The sequence below is a fragment of the Heloderma suspectum genome, chromosome 2, assembly GCF_057233095.1.
Source record: "Heloderma suspectum isolate Gila_16-S chromosome 2, 16-S_ref, whole genome shotgun sequence".
Lineage (NCBI taxonomy): Eukaryota > Metazoa > Chordata > Lepidosauria > Squamata > Helodermatidae > Heloderma > Heloderma suspectum.
Genome location: NC_139459.1, coordinates 404,880,948 through 404,906,155, shown reverse-complemented (window position 1 = coordinate 404,906,155; position 25,208 = coordinate 404,880,948). Strand labels below are relative to the sequence as shown.

General features: G+C 47.1%; 2 protein-coding genes across 2 annotated transcripts in view; one reads left to right on the top strand and one right to left on the bottom strand.

Annotated features, from left to right (window-relative positions):
* Positions 1-25,208, bottom strand: part of LOC146356729 (H-2 class II histocompatibility antigen, E-S beta chain-like) — a 122,141-nt gene that overhangs the window by 36,606 nt on the left and 60,327 nt on the right. The gene's annotated exons all lie outside the window — the stretch shown is intronic.
* Positions 7,401-23,963, top strand: LOC146356732 (malate dehydrogenase, cytoplasmic). The gene is made up of 9 exons (XM_084831924.1): positions 7,401-7,584; positions 14,118-14,216; positions 15,505-15,601; positions 16,639-16,814; positions 17,649-17,771; positions 17,927-18,103; positions 21,690-21,803; positions 22,206-22,295; positions 23,269-23,963. Exons 1-9 carry the CDS (start codon positions 7,414-7,416, stop codon positions 23,392-23,394), a joined length of 1,173 nt encoding a protein of 390 aa, XP_084688050.1. The 5' UTR covers positions 7,401-7,413; the 3' UTR covers positions 23,395-23,963.

Sequence of the window (25,208 nt, the reverse complement as noted above, 5' to 3'; positions counted from 1 at the left end):
GACAGGTGACATGGTTACAGGCCTGGGGCCAATGCATTCCACCGCCAGAGGATCAAAGGATGATACCAGTCTGCGCGTCACAATCTCTTCTTACCCAGAGGGTCAGATCTTCTTTGCCCTGCCGTTTGATCACCAGGGGATTGATAGCTACTGGAATGTATACTTTATAATACGACAGCCATATGAGCAGGCACGCAAAGCTGTAAAGCTGCCAATAACAGTCAAAATTATTGCAACCACTCGCTTCCACACACACACACCGATTCCTTGAAACTAGTCTGAAATCAGGTCGAAGAGGGACTCCCCTTCTAGGTGATGTATCTTCTCACTGTGCGCGTACAGAGCCCTGACGCTGTGATTTATCACGCTCCACTTGTCAGAAATATACAGGCAGCATTCCTGCTGCAGACAGCATGGCGCAATCCCCGTCCTGGGCCACTGCAAGCATGTCTAAGGCCAGGCGGTTCTGCAGAACAGCAGAGCCCCTAACTTCTCTCTGCCCCCTAATTTGTTTTACAAACAAACAATTAAAAAACATCTACAACTGGCTTGAAAGGCCTGCAAACCAGATGAACTGCCCCCTACTTTTTGGCAGCCCCCCCAAACTTTAGGCTGGCTACACCAAGCCACCCCACCCCCACCCCCCACCCCGCCTGGCTGCATCAGAATCAGCTGTAATGCTGTTCCTTCCATCGCGCAAAGTGAGGCTCCCCCATGAGGTCCCCGCTCCTCCAGGAGAAAGGAGGACTCGGAGGGGGCGCAAAAAGCCAGCGCCGCCCCCTAGCGGCTTCCCTCTGCTTGGGGCTCCGCTCCCATTTCTTCCCTTCCCTTGAGACATGGGAGCTGCCAGCCCTAGGCAGGACGTCCCGGGCCCTAAATAATTAAAAAACATCTACAACTGGCTTGAAAGGCCTGCAAACCAGATGAACTGCCCCCTACTTTTTGGCAGCCCCCCCAAACTTTAGGCTGGCTACACCACGCCCCCTCACCCCACCCCACCCCACCCCCACCCCGCCTGGCTGCATCAGAATCAGCTGTTAGCGATCCTGTTCCTTCCATCGTGCAAAGTGAGGCTCCTCCAGGAGGAAGGAGAACACCGCCCCCTAGCGGCTTCCCTCTGCTTGGGGCTCCGCTCCCATTTCCTCCCTTCCCTTGAGACATGGGAGCTGCCAGCCCTAGGCAGGACGTCCCCGGCCCTAAAGCCCAGCTAGCGCAACCCTCCCCGTCCTCCTCAGGCCATGCTTCTTCTCTTGCTCCGCTTTTTTTTGCAAAGAGGGTGTCAGAGGCTTCTGGAATGTCATGGCCCAGTTCCCTGCCGAGTCCCTGCAAGCGGTTTGGAGAGGACAGGGAGGGAGGACACTCCAGGGGTCCCAAAGGGGAGCTTGCTTTTCCCTCTCCTTTAGCCACCCCCCCTTTCTCCTAGCAACTGGGACACATCTTTGCTGTGGGGTGCAGGCCCATAGCCAGCCTAAAAGTTCAGGGAGGGGGCACCACAAAACCAGGGGGCAGTTCATCTCGTTTGCAGGCCTTTCAAAGACAAGACCGCAAACTGTTCTTTAACTATTTGCAAAAATAAGACTTAGGGGGGCAGAGATAATTGGGAGGGGCACAGCCCCCCCTGGTTACAGGCCCAGTGGTGTGTACGTCCCCCTAAGATGAAACCCCTCTGAAAGTTGTGTTCTGCATATACGACACTGGGGCAATTTGGGGCTCATGCTAAAGAATCTCTTCCAGCCGGGCAGCATCAATGCAAAAGAGCATAAACACAGAGTTAAAATTATTTTATTTTAAAAATGGGGCTATAAATCAAACAGTATAATTCAGTTAAATATTAAGCCAGTGGAATCATTCTGAAACATTTAAAAATAAGCTCCTGTCTGACTTCGAGTGGCTTTGCACTCACTGGGCAGGGAATCGGAAGGTCAGAGCGGGCGCGACACCTTACTGAGAAGGGGGTAGAATCCTGACTGCACACGCTCCCTTGCATTCCATGTAGTAGATGCAGACGCCTCGCTTGAAGGGAGGAAGGCAACTCCACTCCCCCAGCCCCAGACATCCGCAGCCTCCAGGCAGCTCCTCTTGAACCTGTGCTGTGCACACCAGCCTCAGAGGAAGCCCCACGGAAAGCAAGGGAGCCGTGACTTCTGAGGAAACACACGTTGGGCTGCACTGTCAATTCTTGGACAATAGTTTCTACAGTGAGCAGAACTGCCAAATGCTACCCGCCCCCACCGTTCTCAGCTACAATGTTTGGTACACGGCTGGCCAGTGCCCAAGTCCAAACGAGTTCTAAGAGCAGAAGCAACAGCCAGTCTGGGCAACAACTTCAGTTTGCATCCATGAAAGAAATGGCAACCCACTCCAGTATTCTTGCCAAGAAAACCCCATGGAACGTATCACAAGGCTAAAAGAGATGACGCCGGAAGATGAGCCCCTCAGGTCGGAAGGTGTCCAATATGCTACTGGGGAAGAGCAGAGGGTATTTCCAAGTAGCGCCAGAAAGAGTGAAGCGGCTGGGCCAAAGCCAAAAGGACACTCAGCTGTGGATGTGTCTGGTGGTGAAAAGAAAATCCGATGCTGTAAAGAACAATATTGTTTAGGAACCTGGAATGTCAGATCAATGAATCAAGGTAAGCTGGAGGTGGTCAAACATGAGATGGCAAGATTGAACATCGACATCTTGGGAATCAGCGAACTAAAATGGACAGGCATGGGCGAATTTAATTCAGGTGACCATCATATCTACTATTGTGGGCAAGAATCCCTTAGAAGAAATGGAGTAGCACTCATAGTCAACAAAAGGGTGGGAAAAGCAGTACTGGGGTAATCTCAAAAATCTCAATCTCAAAAACGACAGAATGATCTCAGTACGAATCCAAGGCAAACCATTCAACATCACAGTAATTCAAGTCTATGCCCCAACCACTGAGGCCGAAGAAGCTGAGGTTGATCGGTTCTACGAAGACCTACAACACCTAGAACTAACACCAAAAAAAGATGTCCTCTTCATCATAGGGGATTGGAATGCTAAAGTAGGAAGTCAAGAAATCACCGGGATAACAGGCAGGCATGGCCTTGGTGTACAAAATGAAGCAGGACAAAAGCTAATAGAGTTTTGCCAAGAGAACATGCTGATCATAGCAAACACTCTTTTCCAACAGCACAAGAGGCGACTCTACACATGGACGTCACCAGATGGTCAATATCGAAATCAGATTGATTATGTCCTTTGCAGCCAAAGATGGAGAAGCTCCATACAGTCAGTAAAAACAAGACCTGGAGCTGACTGTGGCTCAGATCATGAGCTGCTTCTTGCAAAATTTCGGCTTAAATTGAAGAACGTCGGGAAAACCACTAAACCATTCAGGTATGACCTAAATCATATCCCTGATGAATATACAGTGGAGGTGAGGAATAGATTTCAGGGATTAGACCTGATAGACAGAGTGCCTGAGGAACTATGGACGGAGGTCCGTAACATTGTTCAGGAGGCAGCAATGAAATCCATCCCAAAGAAAAAGAAATGCAAGAAAGCCAAGTGGCTGTCTGAGGAGGCTTTACAAGTAGCTGACGAAAGAAGGGAAGCGAAAAGCAAGGGAGAAAGGGGAAGATATACCCAACTGAATGCAGAGTTCCAGAGAATAGCAAGGAGAGACAAGAAGGCCTTCTTAAATGAACAATGCAAAGAAATCGAGGAAAACAACAGAATGGGAAAGACTAGAGATCTCTTCAAGAAAATTGGAGATCTCAAGGGAACGTTTTGTGCAAAGACGGGCATGATAAAGGACAAAGAAGGCAGGGACCTAACAGAAGCAGATGAGATTAAGAAGAGGTGGCAAGAATACACAGAAGAACTATACAGGAAAGATCTGAATGTCCCTGATAGCCATGATAGTGCGCTCACTGAACTTGAGCCGGACATCCTCGAGAGTGAAGTCAAGTGGGCCTTAGGAAGCATTAGTAACAACAAAGCTAGCGGAGATGACAGTATTCCAGCCTAGCTATTTAAAATCCTAACAGATGATGCTGTTAAAGTGCTGCATTCAATGTGCCAACAAATCTGGAACACTCAACAGTGGCCACAAGACTGGAAAAGGTCAGTTTACATTCCAATTCCAAAGAAGGGCAACGCCAAACAGTATTCAAACTACCGCACAATTGCGCTCATTTCACATGCCAGCAAGGTGATGCTCAAAATCCTACAAGCTCGGCTTCAGCAGTATACGAACCGAGAACTACCGGAAGTACAAGCTGGGTTTCGAAGAGGCAGAGGAACTAGAGATCAAATCGCCAACATTCGCTGCATCATGGAGAAAGCAAGAGAATTCCAGAAAAACGTCTATTTCTGCTTAATTGACTACGCTAAAGCCTTTGATTGTGTGGATCACAACAAACTGTGGCAAATTCTTAAAGTGATGGGAGTACCAGACCACCTTACCTGTCTCCTGAGAAACCTGTACGAGGGTCAAGAAGCAACAGTAAGAACCAGACATGGAACAACCGAGTGGTTCAAAATTGGGAAAGGAGTACGACAAGGCTGCATATTGTCACCCTGCTTATTTAACTTATATGCAGAGTACATCATGAGAAACGCCAGGTTGGATGAATCAGAGGTCGGAATTAAGATTGCTGGGAGAATTATCAACAACCTCCGATATGCAGTCGATACCACCCTAATGGCAGAAAGCGAAGAGGATCTCAAGAGCCTCTTGTTGAGGGTGAAAGAGGAGAGTACAAAAGCTGGTTTGAAACTCAACATTAAAAAAACTAAGATCATGGCATCTGGCCCCATCACTTCCTGGCATATCGAAGGGGAAGAAATGGAAGCAGTGACAGATTTTACTTTCTTGGGCTCCAAGATCACCGCAGACGGTGACTGTAGCCATGAAATTAAAAGACGCTTGCTCCTTGTGAGGAAAGCTATGGCCAACCTAGACAGCATAGTCAGAAGCAGAGACATCACCTTGCCGACAAAGGTCCGTCTAATCAAAGCTATGGTTTTCCCAGTAGTAATGTATGGCTGTGAGAGCTGGACTATAAGGAAGGCTGAGCGCCGAAGAATTGATGCTTTCGAACTGTGGTGCTGGAAAAGACTCTTACGAGTACCCTGGACTGCAAGGAGGTCAAATCAGTCCATCCTAAAGGAAATCAACCCTGAGTGCTCATTGGAAGGACAGATAATGAAGCTGAAGCTCCAATATTTTGGCCACCTAATGCGAAGAGAAAACTCCCAGGAAAAGACCCTGATGCTGGGAAAGACTGAAGGCAAAAGGAGAAGGGGACGGCAGAGGATGAGATGGCTAGATAGCATCACCGATGCAATGAATATGAACTTGAGCACGCTCCGGGAGAGAGCGCAGGACAGGAAGGCCTGGCGTGCTATGGTCCATGGGGTCACGAAGAGTCGGACACGACTGAACAACAACAACAACCTATACTTGCACTACAGGAAGTCGTGAGGGGTCCCATTTCAGACTTCTGGGGCAGGGATTCAGGGTGGCCCAAAGTACCCTGCTTTAAGAATGCGGTGCCAGCCCTATCAACAGGCGGCGTGAGGGGCCTCTTTGGGCGGCTGATTTAGGGTGGCATGAAAGGACAGCAAATTGCCATTTATTTATTTATTTATTTATTTATTTATTTTTGTGTGTTTATTCCCAGGGAGAGCAATGGAGCGCCACCCGTGGGCCCAGGGAAGGGGCGCCATTTGCTCTTCTGCCTCTGGCAGCAAAACGTCTTGGGCCAGCCCTGCAGACAGCTGACCCCGGAGGGAACCCCTCAGCCACTTGGGAAGGGGGTCGCCTCTTTCCTGTCCACGGCTTTTCCACCCCTTCTGTTTTGCATCTGCCAAGGAAAGAAGTCAGGGAAAGAGCTTCACTGGCCGTCAGAAGGATTATTTTATTTCCCGTGGGGGACCCAGAGCTGGAAGGACTCGCTGATGAGCGCTGCGAGGAAAAAGCGGGGGAGAAGAAAAGGGAAACGTCATGCTAACCCCATAAATCAGGGGGGCCCATCCAGCCCTCCGGGTGTCGCAGTCCAGCCTTGCAAGGTGACTTAACGGAACCGAGAGAGTCGGGGAGATTTGCACAACCTTGCTGATATATGACATTATGTTGTTCTCAGTGTTGTGAGCTTGCATCCTCAGACATAGCTTGCAGGGCCGACGCTGAGTCAGACCCCAGAGAGACCCCCTCCACTGTCCCTCTGTTAAGGACCCAAGACCCCGTCCCTCTGCCCACTGGTAGGTTGCCTCCCAAACCCCGTGGAGCTGGGAGAAAGCAGCAGGAGGGCAACCTCTGCAGCCTTGGGAAGCCAAACTCAGTCATCCCCATGCAGGAAGAGAGGGCCCACCACGGGCCGCCGGGCTTCAAGCCGTGAAATGGCCACCTCCATCTGCAAGTTCCCCGTGCAGCTCATGCCAGAGCAGGGTGACTATCATGGGAACACAGCAGGGGGAGGGGGGAGCCAGGACCCCTGGGCCCAGAGGAAGCCAGCAGTTTTTGGAGTTCCTCCTTGAGGGGAGGGCAGTGGGTCTCCTGGGTTAGACCAGACAGGGGCTGGATGCCAGCTGGCCCGAGTTCCCTGGGACGTGTCCCTCCCAAAATGGCCCCGGGGTCTGCTGGTGCTCCCTTTCTCCTGGATCTGCGTGCTGCCCCACCAACTCTCCTCTCCTAAACCAGCACAGCATTGTCAGGAAACGGAGGGAGCGACGCACCCTCCAGCCCCACAGAGGAGCCTCCCCCTCTGCCTCCCCCGGACAGGTGCTCAGATCCTCAGGCCTCCTCCCCTTTTCCCAAAGACAAACCGTCTTTCCCTCCAGGACACACACAGCCCTCCACAAAAGAAGTACTGGAAGTGCCTGATCTCATCTGATCCCGGAAGCCAAGCAAGGTCAGCCCTGGTCAGTACTTGGACGGGATGGGGACCGCCTGGGAACCAGGCTTCCTGCACGGAGCAGGGGTTGGACTCGATGGTCTTGCAGGGCCCCTCCAACCCTAGGAGTCTATGATACTTTTTTGTTACCGTGTTTTCCTCAAATAGGGAAACGGGGAACAAGCCAGTTAAAAGGGAACAGCATGGATTCCGGAAACGCCCTTTCCCAACCGGGGCCTTCAAGAGGTGTTGGACTACAAGTCCCATGAGCTCCAATGGCTGCGCTGTCTGCGGATGACCGAGGCTGTAGTCCGAAACCTGTGGAAGGGCCCAGGCTGAGGAAAGCGGCGATCGCGCACAGCACGCGGCCAGGCCCCGCGTCCATCCCGCTCAGCCGTGTCCGCAGCGCGAAACCTTCGCCCGGGGCCCCGCCCCTCGGTCCGTCTTGGCCCCGCCCCTCGGTCCGTCTTGGCCCCGCCCCGCGCCGCGCCCGGCGAGCTCCGCTCCTCCCCGCCCCTGGCGGGCGAGGCGTGGCCGCGAGGCATGCTGGGAGCGGCGGTTCTCTGGGCCCGGCCTTCCCCGCGCGGCCGGAGCGGCGGACTGCAGCTCCCGTGGGGCAAGGCGACAAGGGACGGCGGGGGCGCGGCCTCCCGCCGCCGCCGCGCCAGAGGTGACCTCGAGGCGGGCGCCGGTCGCTGCCCCGCTGCCGCCATGGTCGGTGCAGCCGCGCTCGGCGGGGGCGGAAGGGGGCCCGTTGTTATTGCTGGCGGGAGCTCTGGGCCCCCGGGGGGAGCAGGGCGGCCTGTGGGGGGGCCGGGGGCTGTGGGGGGGATCCTGGGGGGGCGGGGGGCTGTGGGGGGATCCTGGGGGGGCGAGGGGCTGGGGGGGGATCCTGTGGGGGGGCGAGGGGCTGTGGGGGGCATCCTGTGGGGGGGGCGAGGGGCTGTGGGGGGCATCCTGTGGGGGGGCGAGGGGCTGTGGGGGGGATCCTGGGGGGGGCGAGGGGCTGTGGGGGGGATCCTGGGGGGGGCGAGGGGCTGTGGGGGGCATCCTGTGGCGAGGGGCTGTGGGGGGCATCCTGTGGGGGGGCGAGGGGCCGTGGGGGGGATCCTGGGGGGGGCGAGGGGCCGTGGGGGGGATCCTGGGGGGGGCGAGGGGCTGTGGGGGGGATCCTGGGGGGGGCGAGGGGCTGTGGGGGGCATCCTGTGGGGGGGCGAGGGGCCGTGGGGGGGATCCTGGGGGGGGCGAGGGGCCGTGGGGGGGATCCTGGGGGGGGCGAGGGGCTGGGGGGGGAATCCTGGGGGGGCGAGGGGCTGTGGGGGGGAATCCTGTGCATGGGGCGAGGGGCTGTGGGGAATGGGCGAAACTGCTAATTTTCTCCATCCGTTGTTGAGGGCTCAGTGCTTGAATTACAGCGGGGGGCCAGGGGACCCAGGCCCCATTAACTCTGAGGACGCCGACGTCAGGGTGCGATCCTACGCAGGTGTACACAGGAAAATGTCCTACAACACCCGGCGTTCCTCAGCCAGCATGTGTTGGACTACAGCTCCCATAATCTACAGCTGGGGGGTAATGGGAGCTGAAGTCCAACACATAGTGGCTGAAGAATGCTGGGAGTTGAAGGACATTTTTCTGTCTAAACCTGCATAGGATTGTGCCCTTAGCTATTCCTTCTAGAAGGCTATGCAGGGTGTGTGTGTGTATGACTTGCTGATTTACTGCATTTATATCCCGCCTTGTTTCCTCCTCAAGGAACCCAAGGCGGTGTACATAATCCTCCTCCTCCTCCTCTCCATTTTAGCCTCACAACAACAACCCTGTGAGGTGGGTTGGGCTGAGAGTCTGTGGCTGGCCCAAAGTCACCCAGTGAGCTTCCATGGCCGAGTGGGGACTAGAGCCCGTGTCTCCCAGCTCCCAGTCCAGCACTCTAGCCATTACACTACACCACACTGGCTGGCTGTGATTTGATTAAAATCAGGAGTCGGCTTGGGGCTTTATGGATTTCATTTTTTAAAGAAATTACCATGCACTCTGAATTCGAGCACTGGCTGAGACACTTTGTTAACGTTGGTGGAGGGCAGGCGATGGCAGCCCTTGTCTGAAAGAGAGTTTTCTGGGGAAGTACTCTGAGCATGGGCTAGGGAGGTTAGAAAGGGCTTTGGAAATGGGGAATGCAGGTGTGTGGTGCTGAGTTATGAACCCCGCTGTAATTAAGGAGTGACTCTTTTAAGCGGTAGATGTTCCATTGTTAATGCCTGAGAATTGGGATGAACCCAAGCAAGCCCTGAGTTGCTTGTTCCCCATATGGCAGCCAGAGTAGCCCCCTAAGAAATTGGGAACTTATCTGGGTTAGGCTGCTTGGCTTTTGTGACAGGTGCTGTCGTGAGCCTCTGCGGGTGCGGGAGGCTGGGGTGGAAGGAAAGGCCCGTACAGCTCTTTGCTATTCTGCAGTACCAGTGTTTTAAAAATTAGAACCGGGTCTCCTACTGCTTTTGCCAGTTGGACGGAAGAGATAGGTAGCCTCCCAAAATTTGTGTGAGGTGGGGACTTTGTCTCAAACTAGAAGGCGCTGACTGTGATTCATAGCTAAGGTACTTAGATATGGCATTTGTGGGGACAGCTGCAGGAGGAGCTGCCAGACTTGCCCGGTGACAGTGCCCCGTTCGTTGCCTTGCACTTTGCAATTGCTGCAGTGTGTGACCCGGGTGCTGCTACTGGAATGTCTTATGACTTTCAAGGTGCTTCACAAGTAGGCACAGACTTCATTTCCAAATTCTGGCGAGGACTACAGTCTCAACGTTTTGAAATTTGCCACTTTCCAATAAAATATGTGACTTAAATTGCCGCTACATATTAATCAGGTCCTGCCTATGTAATCATTTGCAAATTCCTCTGTGGAGCAGTACACAAGCTTACAAATGCTCCCTCGCTGGGAGGAAAGAGAGGTGCTCAGCAAGACACACCTTAGCCTTGTGGCCTGCAACTTCTAGTTAATAGGCGGGAATATTATCTGCAATGACCTGATTTCTTTCTCAAAATAGGTATTACTGACTTGTGTAATCTAAAATGTCACAGAGTTGTACTCTTTATGCTCCTACTGCTTTTACTGAGGAATATGCCCTTTGGTCTGACATCGGGATTAAATGCCGTGTTGAAGATCATAGGGAAATGGTTGCCGTCAATAGCCAGCATGAAACACTGGCAGTTTGTTAATGATGCCATTTCTTTTGTCCTCTAGTAGTTATAGCGAACCAATCTTTTCCTGTGTAGTAACAGGATTGTGTTGCAGATTAAAACTAATGACTTCTCTGTTCTGGGATCTTTTGTGCCGCTGGAGTTTGTAACACGGTGGTAGAGCGCATCATCTTTGCCCAATGCATGTTCTTTGTGCCCAGCTGCTTGTAACACAGACTGCACAGTCTTAACAGCCTGATCCTGTGAGCTTCATGTAGCAGCTCATAAATGAGTCCCAGTGTTGTTAGGATTGCACTATTGCTTTATGCTCTTCCAACTAGAATTGGTCCATAAGGCTAGCCCTTGCGTAAATCTGCTAGGCAACTATAATCTTATGCAATGTCTCCAGTGAATATGCCACATAGTATTCCTAATGCTTCCTGTGTGTGCATGAGAGTATTTTGAACTTAATTTGGTCCTGGAAATCAGATTTGAATTTTAAACTATTTCTTTGTATGTTGATATGTAAGCTGTTCTATAGCAAATGGCCCATCTCAGGACACATGCACCTCCAAGTCTAAGGAAGAAAGCAGAATATAGTTCACCCGCTGTAATACAGCCTGTACTGTAAACCTTGTGAAACCCTTTTCACTCCTACATGCACACACTTTGTCCTCTTCCCAATTTCAGTTATTAAATCCCCAATTAAAAAAATAACAATACACATCCGGGTTTTGAATTCTGCTTGAGGTCTTAACTCTGGGGCTCTGGAAATTTTCATAGCCTCAACTCCCTCCCCCCCTCCCCAGCAGTTTATGCCTTTTAATGAACAATCCTATTTTCAGTCATTTTTTAAAGTAAGTTTTGAGTCCATGTGGCTGCAGGGGCATATGAAAATATGTTGGCAGTCCCCCCCCCCCAAAAAAAAAACACAGCAGAGGATTTGGATAGTGATAATTGGGAGGCGGGAATACTTCACTTAATCACAGCTACCACCTGTTCCCTGTGTCCTTGCATCTACCTCTCTTCCCCTGGCATTTCCTCCAACTTTTCCAGTCTCTTCCTTCTCCTGTCAGAAAACCATCCACAACCATACACTTTTCAGGGGGGAATGTCTCAAAGATCTTTTAGGATGCAGAATTGTCTATTCAGTGTTTCTTTGCATTTAAGCTAAAGTACTTAATTAGGGTGCCTTTGTGCCCCTAGATGATGAATATACATACTGAATTCTCATATATTGGTATATTTTGTTAAGTCGTGTCCGGCTCTTCGTGACCCCACGGACCATAGCACGCCAGGCCTTCCTGTCCTCCGCTCTCTCCCGGAGCATGCTCAAGTTCATATTCATTGCATCGGTGATGCTATCTAGCCATGTCATCCTCTGCCGTCCCCTTCTCCTTTTGCCTTCAATCTTTCCCAGCATCAGGGTCTTTTCCAGGGAGTTTTCTCTTCACATTAGGTGGCCAAAATATTTGAGCTTCAGCTTCAGGATCTGTCCTTCCAATGAGCACTCAGGGTTGATTTCCTTTAGGATGGACTGATTTGACCTCCTTGCAGTCCAGGGCACTCGTAAGAGTCTTCTCCAGCACCACAGTTTGAAAGCATCCATTCTTCAGCGCTCAGCCTTCCTTATAGTCCAGCTCTCACAGCCATACATTACTACTGGGAAAACCATAGCTTTGATTAGACGGACCTTTGTCGGCAAGGTGACCCTGCTTAGCTTGCAAGGTCAGGCACATCCAGCCCTTTGCTCTGCTTGTCCTCCTCTTTCCTTGCACCTCTGTCTCTCTGTAAAGCTGCAGCTTTTGTCCTTATAATTACACTGTCTCACAAATATTGCCTCAACAAATATTGCCTCACAAGTTTCTTTGATACTTATTTATATTTTACATGATATGACTGCTGAGTTCGAAACTCATTCCAGCAGCATTTCCACTGGCAAAGGTGTTGGGAGGAGTGGAGAAAATAGGCAATTTCTTCGACATCCTTGTAGCAGTATTCAGAAGTGCAGTGCTTACTGTAGATTCCTATCCTTGTGTTTGTCCTCTGAGATAGTCAACCTGTGACTGAGGGATTGCATAATTGGTGTGTGTGTGTGTGTAATCCCTGCACATAGGAAGCTAGCATTTCAGGAAGAGGGCTAGGAAAAGCATTCAAATATGTGGTACAGCCAATAATGTTTTATGCTATAAGGGAGATAAGACTATTTTGATCTTGAGACTTTATTACTCCACTTCTATCTCTCATGAAGGAATTGAACATTATTATTCTACCACTCTACTTGCTCTGTGGAGGTTTTAGAAAATGGGGTGGGGAAAAGATTAGTTTGTAAACTCCAGTTCCTGCAACTGTTCCCCCTGCCTTTTCAGTTCGGGGAGGGTTTACAAACACAAATCAGATCAAGGCCAGACTACGTAAACATGTATCCATGCATATAGTTAGCATTATATGGCCTTCTGCCATAATTGCTTTCATCAACAATAGATTCCTTACTAGTAATGAATCATAATGTAAAAATGAACTTGTATTTCTCTAACCAATCCTGTTTAGAGGCAATTGTGAATATTCCCCCCAATTATTTAACTTCTCTTCATTGGGAAGAAAATCTTTTTAAGGATGACTGTAGCTCATATTGGCTTCAAATATCTGCCATCCAGTATTATATATTATATATCACGAATCATGTAACAGGCAGGGAGGGTTTTCTGTCAAAAACTGCATCTTGTTTATACCTTCTTTATTGTTTTGTTCAAGCATTTCAATCCAAGTGCTGTGCGAAGCTTAAATCTCTCCTGCTTTGATATAGCAGAGCAGCTCTGAAGGACGGCCTGCACTTGGTAATGATGAACTGACCCAAGTGCCTGTATGTTGCCTTTCTTATATGGGCATAACTAATACCTTTTTTAAAAGCCCTAACTGACAGCCCTAAGTTCATCAGTGTTAAAAAGGGAACCATATTAACTCCGTTACATATATACATGCATCCTCTGCAGTTTCCCTGTCTGACTGCCTGCAGTTAGACATTTAACTGTAGATTTCAAAGTGCTTCTTTCTGTATTTTTCTGTCACACAGAGTCAAGTTCTGAGGCAGTTTCTGTTCTACCTATGATAGGGGTGAGCAGACAACAGGCTTGCTAGATGTACTAGGGCTTTAAAAAAAAATGGGAACCCTGGTGTCCACCAGGTACAAAATAGTGGTGGGCAGGAGAGCAGGGTGCCTCTGAGCATATGGGCAGCCCAGGAATTTGTTTTGGGACCAGAATTGAGCTTGTAGTCCTTTCACATACAAATTCACTCCTTTATTTCCACCAAAATTCTCAACATTTTGTTGCCACTGTTAAAACAATTGGGAGTAGGAACCCCTTGCCTACCTACTGCAGATCATCCAGAGATCTACAGTAGATCCCAATCTACCGTTTGCCCACCCTGATCTAGTATATCTCAATTTTGGGCTATGAAGAATACTTAGCATTTTTCCCCTTGTCTTACTTTATGATGACCTTAAGTTAAAAATAGTCTCCCCGTTTCTTAACTTCTGTAAATTTACTGGACTTTCTCCAAAACACTGTAGTTCTTTAAAATAGCCTATGTTTAAACTAGCATGGAACATCTAGGAGATCCCTGTATACTGGATAGAGCTTTCTATTTTGAACCTTTTCATTCCATTTATAATTTTAAAGCAACAAGTCTTGGCTATCCTAGGACTAAATTATTACAGTTCCTGGAAGTCTGCTGATCTTGCCCTTTTGACTACACCAGGAGACAGATTTATAATAGCCTTTCTGAAAAGATATATCCTAACCACTAACCATTACAAATTTCATGCTACAGAAAGAACACTTTCTGTAGCGTGCTTAAGAACACAGTACATGCTTAAGTAACAAGAGAAAACGTGTTATCTAGATATTCTGGAGGTGACGGACTCGACCTTGGGGGAGCTGGGCGGGGCGACAGCCGACAGAAAGCTCTGGCATGGGCTGGTCCATGAAGTCACGAAGAGTCGGAAGCGACTGAACAAATAAACAACAACAAAAAGTGTTTACTAAAATGTGCAAATACCCTTTCTCTTGCAGTCCCAACCAATCAAAGTCCTAGTGACTGGCGCTGCTGGACAGATTGCATATTCTCTACTCTACAGCATCGCTAAGGGTGATGTCTTTGGCCAGGATCAGGTAATGGATAAAAGGAATTACAACATACTTGTAAGCAGTGAAGAACCTGAAGGTCAACTCTGCAGTTGGTGTAGGACCTCGTAGCACGGATAAGGCATCTGTCACGATTCCCTTGGCCCCCTCTTTCCTTAAGCACTCACACTAGGGGTGTACAGATTCCCCATCGTCTGTTCCAGTGGGGAATCCATGGGGGGGAGGCGACCCGTCCCTCCCCCTGGGATCCTCCAGAGCAGCTCCACTCCACTCGGATTCCGGGGGAGGGGGACGGGGACTGGCTTGGGGGCCACTTACCTTCCCTCCTGCCAGCCAGAGCCATTCGCCTCCTCCCTGTCCCTGTCGATTGCCATGTATTTTTTTTTAAAAAAAATGGTGATCGGGAGGATGTGCCCATAGACTTAGACGCAAATAGAGTCATGAATCTTGTGTCTAAGTCTGTATGTCCAGATTTCTCTGACATCCCTAACTCACACACACACAAAAGGAGAGGCTTCAGTCTCACACCTTTAATTCATTATTCACAGGTTCATTGCAGTTGCAAATCCTCGAAGATTCTCCAGCTACAAAGGAATGCTTCCAGGGGATTCAAATGGCATCACTTAAAGCTGCCAGCAGTTTGAAAGGGAGGCTTTCTGGCTAGGCTAACTTAGGAAGGGAGGTCCCGCCCCTCGCGTGCTGCTTCCCTGCATAGCCTCTCACACATCCCTAACCGGTTCGGCCGTCTGAGCTCTGCCCCCCCGATGCTTCCCTCTTAGCTCTGCATCTCTTAGGTCACAGTCCTCAAGCCGCTCCTTCTCCTGCTCCTCACAGAGCGGGGTGAGGAGGAAGCTTCATGCCCTGCCATCTGGGAGTTGGTAACCTGAGAAGCACGCCTACCCATACCTGAACTGGCTTGTGAAAATGCCTCCCCCAGTTCTGGCGGCTCCTCTTCTGAATCTGAGCTGCTAACTATCCCTGCACCCAGAATCAATCCTGACAGCATCATTGAATCCTACTCAGTTGGCTTTAGTTTCTTAGAAGGACTAACTTTTAGAGGGGAATGAGGTTCCATTATGTGGAAATAAAGTTTCCATTACTGTGCTGCTTGCTGGATATGTTTCTGGTACAATTGTAGGGTAGAAAGTTATAGATTAGTCTTGTATATATTTTGTACTTAATGAATGTGGTGATCCATACAGTTCTGACCACAAAATGAAAGGAATCGAGTCAGCCTGGTCTTGCACATAATCTGTTTGATCTTGCCACATGTTTGTATATCTAAGTAATTTCCACAATGTTTATTGTTTTGCAGCCTCTTGCTCTTGTGCTGCTGGATATCACCCCCATGATGACTGTACTGGATGGTGTACTTATGGAATTGCAAGACTGCGCTCATCCTCTGTTAAGAGGTGACAACCAGTCAAAACTGATCTTGTGGTCTGATCCTAAAATGTGCTCTCTCTGCAGATCCTCGGGTTTGGTGTGTATAGACCATTGGGCCAACGCAAGAGACACTGCCAGTTTTGCAGCATTCAGTGCTCATTATGGCAGGATGTACAAGGATCATGCAGCCATTTTGTAAACTGGAGAGATGTTGGTTTGGATAAGGAATGGAGTACCAGAGGCTTAAAAGCCTAACAGTTAAAGCAAACTGTGGGAAGCTTTGTCTGGAGTATTGGAAGAAAAGAACTTAAAAAGGCTTAAAACCCCACTGATGGGCTTTGTCTAGTACTGCACTCACAGATTTTCCCAAATGAACCATTTTTCCAGTTAAAAAGAAGGCTAATTGAGAAGAAACTTGTTTCATGTTGATTCCATGATTTCTACTTTAGTGTAGTGCAGTTCACCTCAGCGGCGAAGACTTCTGCCTTGGGTTATGCTAAACCAGTCAACTGGCGCTAAATCATTATTTCCTGTACCTTTGAAAGAAGTTGGGAGAAAGAAAGAATTGTGTTTTAACGTGTATCAAAGAAAGCTTAGATGTTTATTTGAAATATTTTTATGCTGCTCCTCAGCCAAAAAGGCTCCCAGAGTGGCTTATCAATTCAACAAGTAGGCTTACAATCTAAAAAGACGCTCACACAAGGAAAACGGAATGGGGAGGGAAGAGGGGAAAATAATTATTTTGGCAGGCCTAGTGAAATGGCCCTGCTCTCCCTCTCATCTCACTCTGCACAGCCAGCTGGGATGGCAGCTGGATAAGATCAGATAATGAAAGCCATGAAGCTAACTCACTTCAGTACAATGCATTAATATATTTCCTGACTTCCCTAGGCTGAAGGATTTGCCTAGGAAATGATAAATTGGCACTTGAATATAAACCTTACCAGACCTTTTTGATTTCCATGGGGATTTTGATCAGAGCTGTGATCAAATATAAGTCATCAAGATACTAGCATGAGCTCATTTTTCAAATATAATGGTTGGTTTCTTCCTCTCTACTTAGAGGTAATTTCAACTGACAAAGAAGATGTTGCATTCAAAGACATTGATGTAGCTGTCCTGGTTGGCTCCATGCCAAGGAAAGAGGGTATGGAACGGAAAGATCTACTCAAGGCAAATGTGAAAATTTTTAAGTCCCAAGGTGCAGCATTGGACAAGTATGCAAAGAAGACTGTTAAGGTGAATATAGCTGGTGTAAAGCAGTGGGTAAGAGAATGAGCTGTGATGCAGGAGGCTGTTGGTTCACTCAGTTACTCTCACGCCCATCTATAATATAGAGATTTTAATTATGGCCTGCCTTATAGGACTGTTATAAGGATCACTGTGATTATGTTTGTGGAGTGCTTTGGGCCCTAAAATGCTCTAGAAATATATTACAGAAACAGAGTTGCCATTTCTGTAATTGAAAGTGAAGTTCTTTACTACTAGAGTCTCTAAAAAAGAAAAGAAAAGATTTTTTGCTGAAATATATGTAGTGTCCAATATAGATGATACCCATTGCTTTATTTTTTATATATATTTATTTATTTATTGAGAGGGGTGGGGAGTCTTGCCCCACTCTTGTGTAGTTCTAATTGCTGAGGCTAAAAATTAAGGGCATACGTTTTGGGTTCTGGTGTATTGCTGTAATAGCAAATGAGAACTGAAAATACTTTAAAAGCTGCTTCTTAAAAAAAATTGGGAGCAGATTACAGGTTATTTAATACATTTCTGTACTGCCTTTCTGCCAAGGAACCCAAGATGGTTTACAGTTTTTAAATGCAGAAACAACAAGCAAATGTTACCACAAAAAACAAAAATGTTAATAAACACCAGAACACAATTCTGTCAGGCTGCTTAAGGTCCCCTCAGGGACGTATGGCAAAAACGTCCCAGCCTGGGCTTCTCCTTTATTCCAGTTTGAGTAATTTGCCATTCATCCTGTTTAAATGTGCATATGATGAAATAACTTTGGTTGATCATTCAACACCCTGACTGTAAATAAGTCTTAACTTTCCTTTCTCTCCTTTCCAGGTTCTTGTGGTAGGCAATCCAGCAAACACCAATTGCTTGATTGCTTCGAAATCTGCTCCATCCATACCAAAGGAGAATTTCAGCTGTTTAACTCGTCTGGATCACAACAGAGCTAAAGCACAGGTAGGAATGGTCTTCTGGGTTCCAGAGGGCACTGTTCATGTTTCCTAATCTAAACTGTAGTGTTGAAAGCAGTGTATTTGACTAAAAAAAAGGCACTGGAATATTTGAAATTGCTAAGCCAATACTGACATTTTCTTTTTCCCTCAATCAACTAGATTGCTCTAAAAGTTGGCGTAACTGCTAAGGATGTGAAGAATGTAATCATCTGGGGTAATCACTCCTCTACTCAGTATCCGGATGTTAACCATGCCAAGGTGAAAGTGCAAGGGAAAGATGTTGGCGTTTATGAAGCTGTGAAAAATGATAACTGGCTGAAGGGTGACTTCATTACAGTAAGTTATGACTTGGATTTCTTAAATCTTTTCCAGTTCTTGTCAGTTTATCGCAGCTGTGTAACAGGAGTAGTAAATGTTCCAGCATGAGAAGAGCAGTATTATACATCAGGACCGTTGCTGACTTACTATGAGGAACAGCAGTGAGTGTTGTGCACCCTCTACATTACAGACATTTTGCATGTAACATAAGCAAAGGAGGATTCCATCAAATAAGATGGAAGAACATTTACTTGTGTTTGGGTTAAATAATTTGATGTGCTTTCTGATAATACTTAATAGAATACTGGTATCTTAGCTACACTGATTTGGGACGAAGATATGTTGCAAAATGGGTTGAGTAATGCAAAGGATGCAAAACGGGTTGAGCAATGAATCTAACAAAGCCAGAACCAGACTACTTGTAGTTCTGCCCTAAATCTTTGCGATGTCTGAACTAGCTCTAAGATGCTCTTGCCCACTAGTCCAGGCAACGGTTTATGGGTAAATGACAATGTTTCATGGTGTTAAGATGGCTTCTCGGCAACTGAGCTATACTGTATCCTTGTTGTTGTTCAGTCGTTAAGTCGTGTCCGACTCTTCGTGACCCCATGGACCAGAGCACGCCAGGCCTTCCTGTCCTCCGCTCTCTCCCGGAGTGTGCTCAAGTTCATATTCATTGCATCGGTGATGCTATCTAGCCATCTCATCCTCTGCCGTCCCCTTCTCCTTTGGCCTTCAGTCTTTCCCAGCATCAGGGTCTTTTCCAGGGAGTTTTCTCTTCGCATTAGGTAGCCAGTCAGGGGTGATTTCCTTTAGGATTGACTGATTTTGACCTCCTTGCAGTCCATGGGACTTGTAAGAATCTTCTCCAGCACCACAGCTCGAAAGCATCGATTCTTCGGCGCTCAGCCTTCCTTACAGTCCAGCTCTCACAGCCATACATTACTACTGGGAAAACCATAGCTTTGATAATATGGACCTTTGTCGGCAAGGTGATGTCTCCGCTTCTTACTATGCTGTCTAGGTGTGCCATAGCTTTCCCCCCAAGGAGCAAGCGTCTTTTAATTTCATGGCTACAGTCACCTTCTGCAGTGATCTTGGAGCCCAAGAAAGTAAAATCTGTCACTGCTTCCATTTCTTCCCCTTCTATATGCCAGGAAGTGATGGGGCCAGATGCCATGATCTTAGTTTTCTTAATGTTGAGTTTCAAACCAGCTTTTGCACTCTCCTCTTTCACCCTCAACAAGAGGCTCTTGAGATCCTCTTCGCTTTCTGCCATTAGGGTGGTATCGTCTGCATATCGGAGGTTGTTGATAATTCTCCCAGCAATCTTAATTCCGACCTCTGATTCATCCAACCTGGCGTTTCTCACGATGTACTCTGCATATAAGTTAAATAAGCAGGGTGACAATATGCAGCCTTGTCGTACTCCTTTCCCAATTTTGAACCAATCGGTTGTTCCATGTCTGGTTCTTACTGTTACTTCTTGACCCTCATACAGGTTTCTCAGGAGACAGGTAAGGTGGTCTGGTACTCCCATCTCTTTCAGAATTTGCCACAGTTTGTTGTGATCCACACAATCAAAGGCTTTAGCATAGTCAATGAAGCAGAAATAGACATTTTTCTGGAATTCTTTTGCTTTCTCCATGATGCAGCGAATGTTGGCGATTTGATCTCTAGTTCCTCTGCCTCTTCGAAACCCAGCTTGTACTTCCAGTAGTTCTTGGTTCGCATACCGCTGAAGCCTAGCTTGTAGGATTTTGAGCTTCACCTTGCTGGTATGTGAAATGAGCGCAATTGTACGGTAGTTTGAATACTGTTTGGCATTGCCCTTCTTTTGAATTGTAATGTAAACTGACCTTTTCCAGTCTTGTGGCCACTGTTGAGTGTTCCAAATGTGTTGGCATATTGAGTGCAGCACTTTAACAGCATCATCTTTTAGGATTTTAAATAGCTCAGCTGGAATACTGTCATCTCCACTAGCTTTGTTGTTAGTAATGCTTCCAAAGGCCCACTTGACTTCACTCTTGAGGATGTCCGGCTCAAGTTCAGTGATCGCACTATCATGGCTTTCAGGGACATTAAGATCTTTCCTGTATAGTTCTTCTGTGTATTCTTGCCACCTCTTCTTAATCTCATCTGCTTCTGTTAGGTCCCTGCCTTCTTTGTCCTTCATCATGCCCGTCTTTGCACAAAAAGTTCCCTTAATATCTCCAATTTTCTTGAAGAGATCTCTAGTCTTTCCCATTCTGTTGTTTTCCTCGATTTCTGTGCATTGTTCATTTAAGAAGTCCTGCAACAAGCAGCTCATGATCTGAGCCACAGTCAGCTCCAGGTCTTGTTTTTACTGCCTGAATAGAGCTTCTCCATCTTTGACTGCAAAGGACATAATCTGATTTCGATATTGACCATCTGGTGATGTCCATGTGTAGAGTCGCCTCTTGTGCTGTTGGAAAAGCGTGTTTGCTATGATCAGTGTGTTGTCTTCACAAAACTCTATTAGCCTTTATTCTGCTTCGTTTTGTGCACCAAGGCCATGCTTGCCTGTTATCCCGGTGATTTCTTGACTTCCTACTTTAGCATTCCAGTCCCCTATGGTGAAGAGGACATCTTTTTTTGGTGCTAGTTCTAGAAGGTGTTGTAGGTCTTCATAGAACCGATCAACCTCAGCTTCTTCGGCCTCAGTGGTTGGGGCATAGACTTGAATTACTGTGATGTTGAATGGTTTGCCTTGGATTCGTACTGAGATCATTCTATCGTTTTGGAGATTGTACCCCAGTACTGCTTTTCCCACCCTTTTGTTGACTATGAGTGCTACTCCATTTCTTCTAAGGAATTCTTGCCCACAGTAGTAGATATGATGGTCACCTGAATTAAATTCACCCATGCTTGTCCATTTGAGTTCGCTGATTCCCAAGATGTCGATGTTCAATCTTGCCATCTCATACTTGACCACCTCCAGCTTACCTTCATTCATTGATCTTACATTCCAGGTTCCTAAACAATATTGTTCTTTACAGCATCGGACTTTCTTTTCACCACCAGACACATCCACAGCTGAGTGTCCTTTCGGCTTTGGCCCAGCCGCTTCACTCTTTCTGGCGCTATTTGGAAATTCCCTCTGCTCTTCCCCAGTAGTATACTGGACACCTTCGGATCTGAGGGGCTCATCTTCCGGCGTCATCTCTTTTAGCCTTGTGATACGTCCCATGGGGTTTTCTTGGCGAGAATACTGGAGTGGGTTGCCATTTCCTTCTCCAGTGGACCACATTTTGTCAGAACTCTCTGCCATGACCTGTCCGTCTTGGGTGGCCCTGCACGGCATAGCTTATGGCTCCAGTGAGTTACGCAAGCCCCTTCGCCACAACAAGGCAGTGATCCATGAAGGGGATACTGTATCCTAGTTCGCAGTTATTATATCTGACTACATTCAACCTGAGTTTAGTACTGTTCTCGTGACTTAAGATACTACAATTAATGATATATTGGGAAGGTTTTTGTCCATAACTAGAGAGAACAGCTAGTCTTGGACTTGCTAAACATGCTTAATAATTATAGAACTAGGTACATGTAATTCAGTCATTTCCTTCTGTCAATAATACAGACTGTTCAGCAGCGGGGGGCAGCTGTAATTAAAGCGAGAAAGCTCTCGAGTGCAATGTCGGCAGCCAAAGCCATCTGTGATCATATACGAGACATCTGGTTTGGCACTCCAGAGGTAAGTCTTGCCACAACCCATGAAGATGTTTGTCTTGACAATAGCTATTCAGAGAGGTGTTCGCTCGGTATATATTGGGCACGAAACTGATAATCCTGTATATCTTTCCATTGAACATCTTGCAGAAGAGTAGACACAAACGTGAGAAGTGATCTTAAGTGTAAAAGAGGAAATTATTTGATCTCTGTAGAATACAATGAAATGTTGCAATATGCAGAACCTTCCTTCTGAAATATATTTTCACACAAAGTACTACAACATCCATCCCCAGCCTGGCTGATTGGGGGGTGCTGGGAGTCCAACAAATTTGGAGGGCACCAGGTTGGGAAAGACTGTGCTGCAATGTGAATTAGTGATTGGGGCGTAAGCACGACACTGATTACTTCTGTTTATTTTACATAGGGCGAATTTGTTTCCATGGGTGTTATTTCTGATGGAAATTCCTATGCTGTACCTGAAGATTTGATCTATTCATTTCCTGTTGTAATAAAGGTACGTAAGAAATGTATGCAATTTTTGAAACACCTCTGATGAAGTGTGATCCTATGTATACCTCATATTCATTGGTTATAAATACTGATGTCATGGGCAATATCTAGTGTCCTCCTTCATGCTTGGGTAGGGCTTGTAGCTTGGAGTCCCCTTCAGGATTTTACAGCAAAATAGCAGTGCCTATAAATCTGCACTGATTAAGTTGAACTCCTGAGGCTAATGTGAGCAAGGCAATTATAAAGCACTCTGCACATTAAAGATTTCTGTGGGATCATAGAATAGTAGGGTTGGAAGGGGCCTATAAGACCATCGAGTCCAACCCCCTGCTCAAGGCAAGAATCTAAGTCAAAGCATCCCTGACAAATAGTTGTCCAGCCTCATCTTGAATGCCTCCAGTGTGGGAGAGCCCACTACTTCCCTATAGTAATTGGTTCCATTGTCGTATCGCTCTAACAGTCAGGAGATTTTCCTGATGTTCAGCCGGAATCAGGCTTCCTATAACTTGAGCCCATTATTCCGTGTCCTGCACTCTGGGATGATCAAGAAGAGATCCTGGCCTGATAACAGCAGTTCAGATGTTATCCCTAAAATGTGTAAAAAGTTGGGTACAACTGCAAGCACAGGATATACTCAAGTCTTAGATTATGCAACACTTTACATTGGCTTTATAGCAGTTCAACACTCAGAGCTTTACCCCAAAGAATCCTTGGGATTCTAATTTGGTGAGTGGGTGAAGAATTCCTTGATAGATCCCTAGAATTCCCCCCCCCCAAAAAAAAACCCTCATCTCCCTGGGGAGGGGGAATGACAAACTAATTTAATAAAGTCTGTGTGGTGTTATGCCCTTTAGCTAATATCCAGGCTAGTCTCAAGCTAGGCTTAAACTATTCAGTGCACTGATTGCACATTTATACTATAACGTTGCAGAGTTAATTTTTGATGTGGTTTAGTCTTACCAATGTATTCTTCACAGGATAAAACATGGAAGTTTGTTGAAGGGCTTCCTATTAATGATTTCTCTCGTGAGAAGATGGATGGAACCGCTAAGGAATTAACCGAGGAAAAGGAGACTGCTGTGGAGTTTCTGTCCTGCGCATGACTAGATGCTCATCAAGATGCGGGAGAGGGCTTAAACCCTGAAGAGTCTAAAAGTCGTCTCTAAATTCAACACTGAATGCTATTATTGTATCCACCAGCTGTTTATTCTGTGTAGCAATCCATTAATTACCTGCTTTATTGGTACATCCGTGCCTGCTATTGAATGCTCTTAGTAATGAGATGATTGCACAAACAATTTCAAATGTAGTTTGCAGACTTGACCAAATTTTCTTGAACTGTTACTGTTAGCTTCTTGTATTGCGTAGTACATGGGACTACTTTGCCTCTGTGACCAAAGGGGCAGCAGCCTTTCAGGCTGAGTCACACTAAAACCAGCTGTACAGCGCTAAAGGTGATGTTATGAAATGGGCTTTAGCGTTGTATTCATCAAGTACAATTAAGTTAACTAGTGGTGTTTATGAAAGGACCCAGGAGCCTCTATTTCTTTCTACTACTGAAACCTAAGTAGGAAATGGTTATTGAATATGATGAAAGTACTATGTATTTGCCACCACTCTCTCTCAAGAAATCTTATTAGCAGTTCCATTAAATGTTGAGTAAATACTCCTATTTTTCTGTGGTGGTGTTCTGTTTGCCTTGCATGCAAAGTATGTAAAACACAATCTTCACAAGAAAATTGACTGTTAAATCTTAAAGTAAAGCAAAATCTTAAAGTATTCATCTCAAAGTAGTTTGGAGACGTAACCATGCTTGGGAAATAAAATGTCTAAAAAGCAAGCTCAGATGAAATAGTTTCCCAAGTTATGATAGTGGCAACACGCACTAAATCAAATGGCTTAGGTCACTGGATAGAGTTTAATCCGTTACAAGATGTTCTGGAACAGATGCATTCTGGGTAGCCACCAAGTTAGATTGGTAGCCAGCAGCCTCTGCTTTCATAATAGGAGGGAAGAAGGGAGACCTCCAACAAAACGTTGCCGTGTATCGCCATGCCCTAGCAGGAGCGCTCTGATTCAGGGCAACTTCCTAACATAGAGCAAGTGATGGGGGCAAGTAATAAAGGAACAGCTTCCTTCTTTTGGGATGAGAATATTTCATGTCCAAACTTGATAACCAACGAATAGCACCCGTGTTTGCCATCAGTGCAGATGCTCGTTGCATCCTCGGTGTGCGTGTGCTGCCTCAGCCTGTGGCTATGGGAGCTGTCGACGCAGGAGCAGGGACGCAATTCTGCCTCTCTGGAGAGGCACTCATGGGCCCTCTCACAAGTTCCTGGTGGGCTACAGTTCTGGTCCCCTCAGGACAGCGACAGGCCCCCCACTGTCCCCTTTTACTCTTGTCAATCGTCCAGCCTTTCCTCTTCTTCACATCTATTTGTGGCTCCTGCTTTCTTTCCTTACGTTTAACTTTCTGTTCTCCTTTTGGAGTTTTGCTTTAGCTGACACTGAGCCGAGAAGGGGTCAGATAAGTTAAGATCTTGGATGTATACGTTGATATTTATTGTCAGTTCTCACTTCTGTCCTTGGGCATATTTTAAAAATAGCTTCCCAGTATGAACCAGGGACTGACCTATTCAGATAACGAGAGAGTTCTCTGCCCTTCTAATATCTGTGTCTCTGCTTAGTTTCTCTCAATTTTTCTTAAGACACAAGGGAATGAGAGAAATGGAGGAAGATACACACAGATATGGGGCCCTTGGGTGGGCAGCCGGATCTGCCTGTCCTGGCATGTGCACAGCTGGTCCTGCCGGGCATGCAGTCCCTACCTGTCCCAGAAATGAGGGCTTCCAGTCGTTTCAGGGCTCGCCCCCAGAAGTGCTGGCCGCTAGGGCCAGTGAATCTCCACCCTGGAACC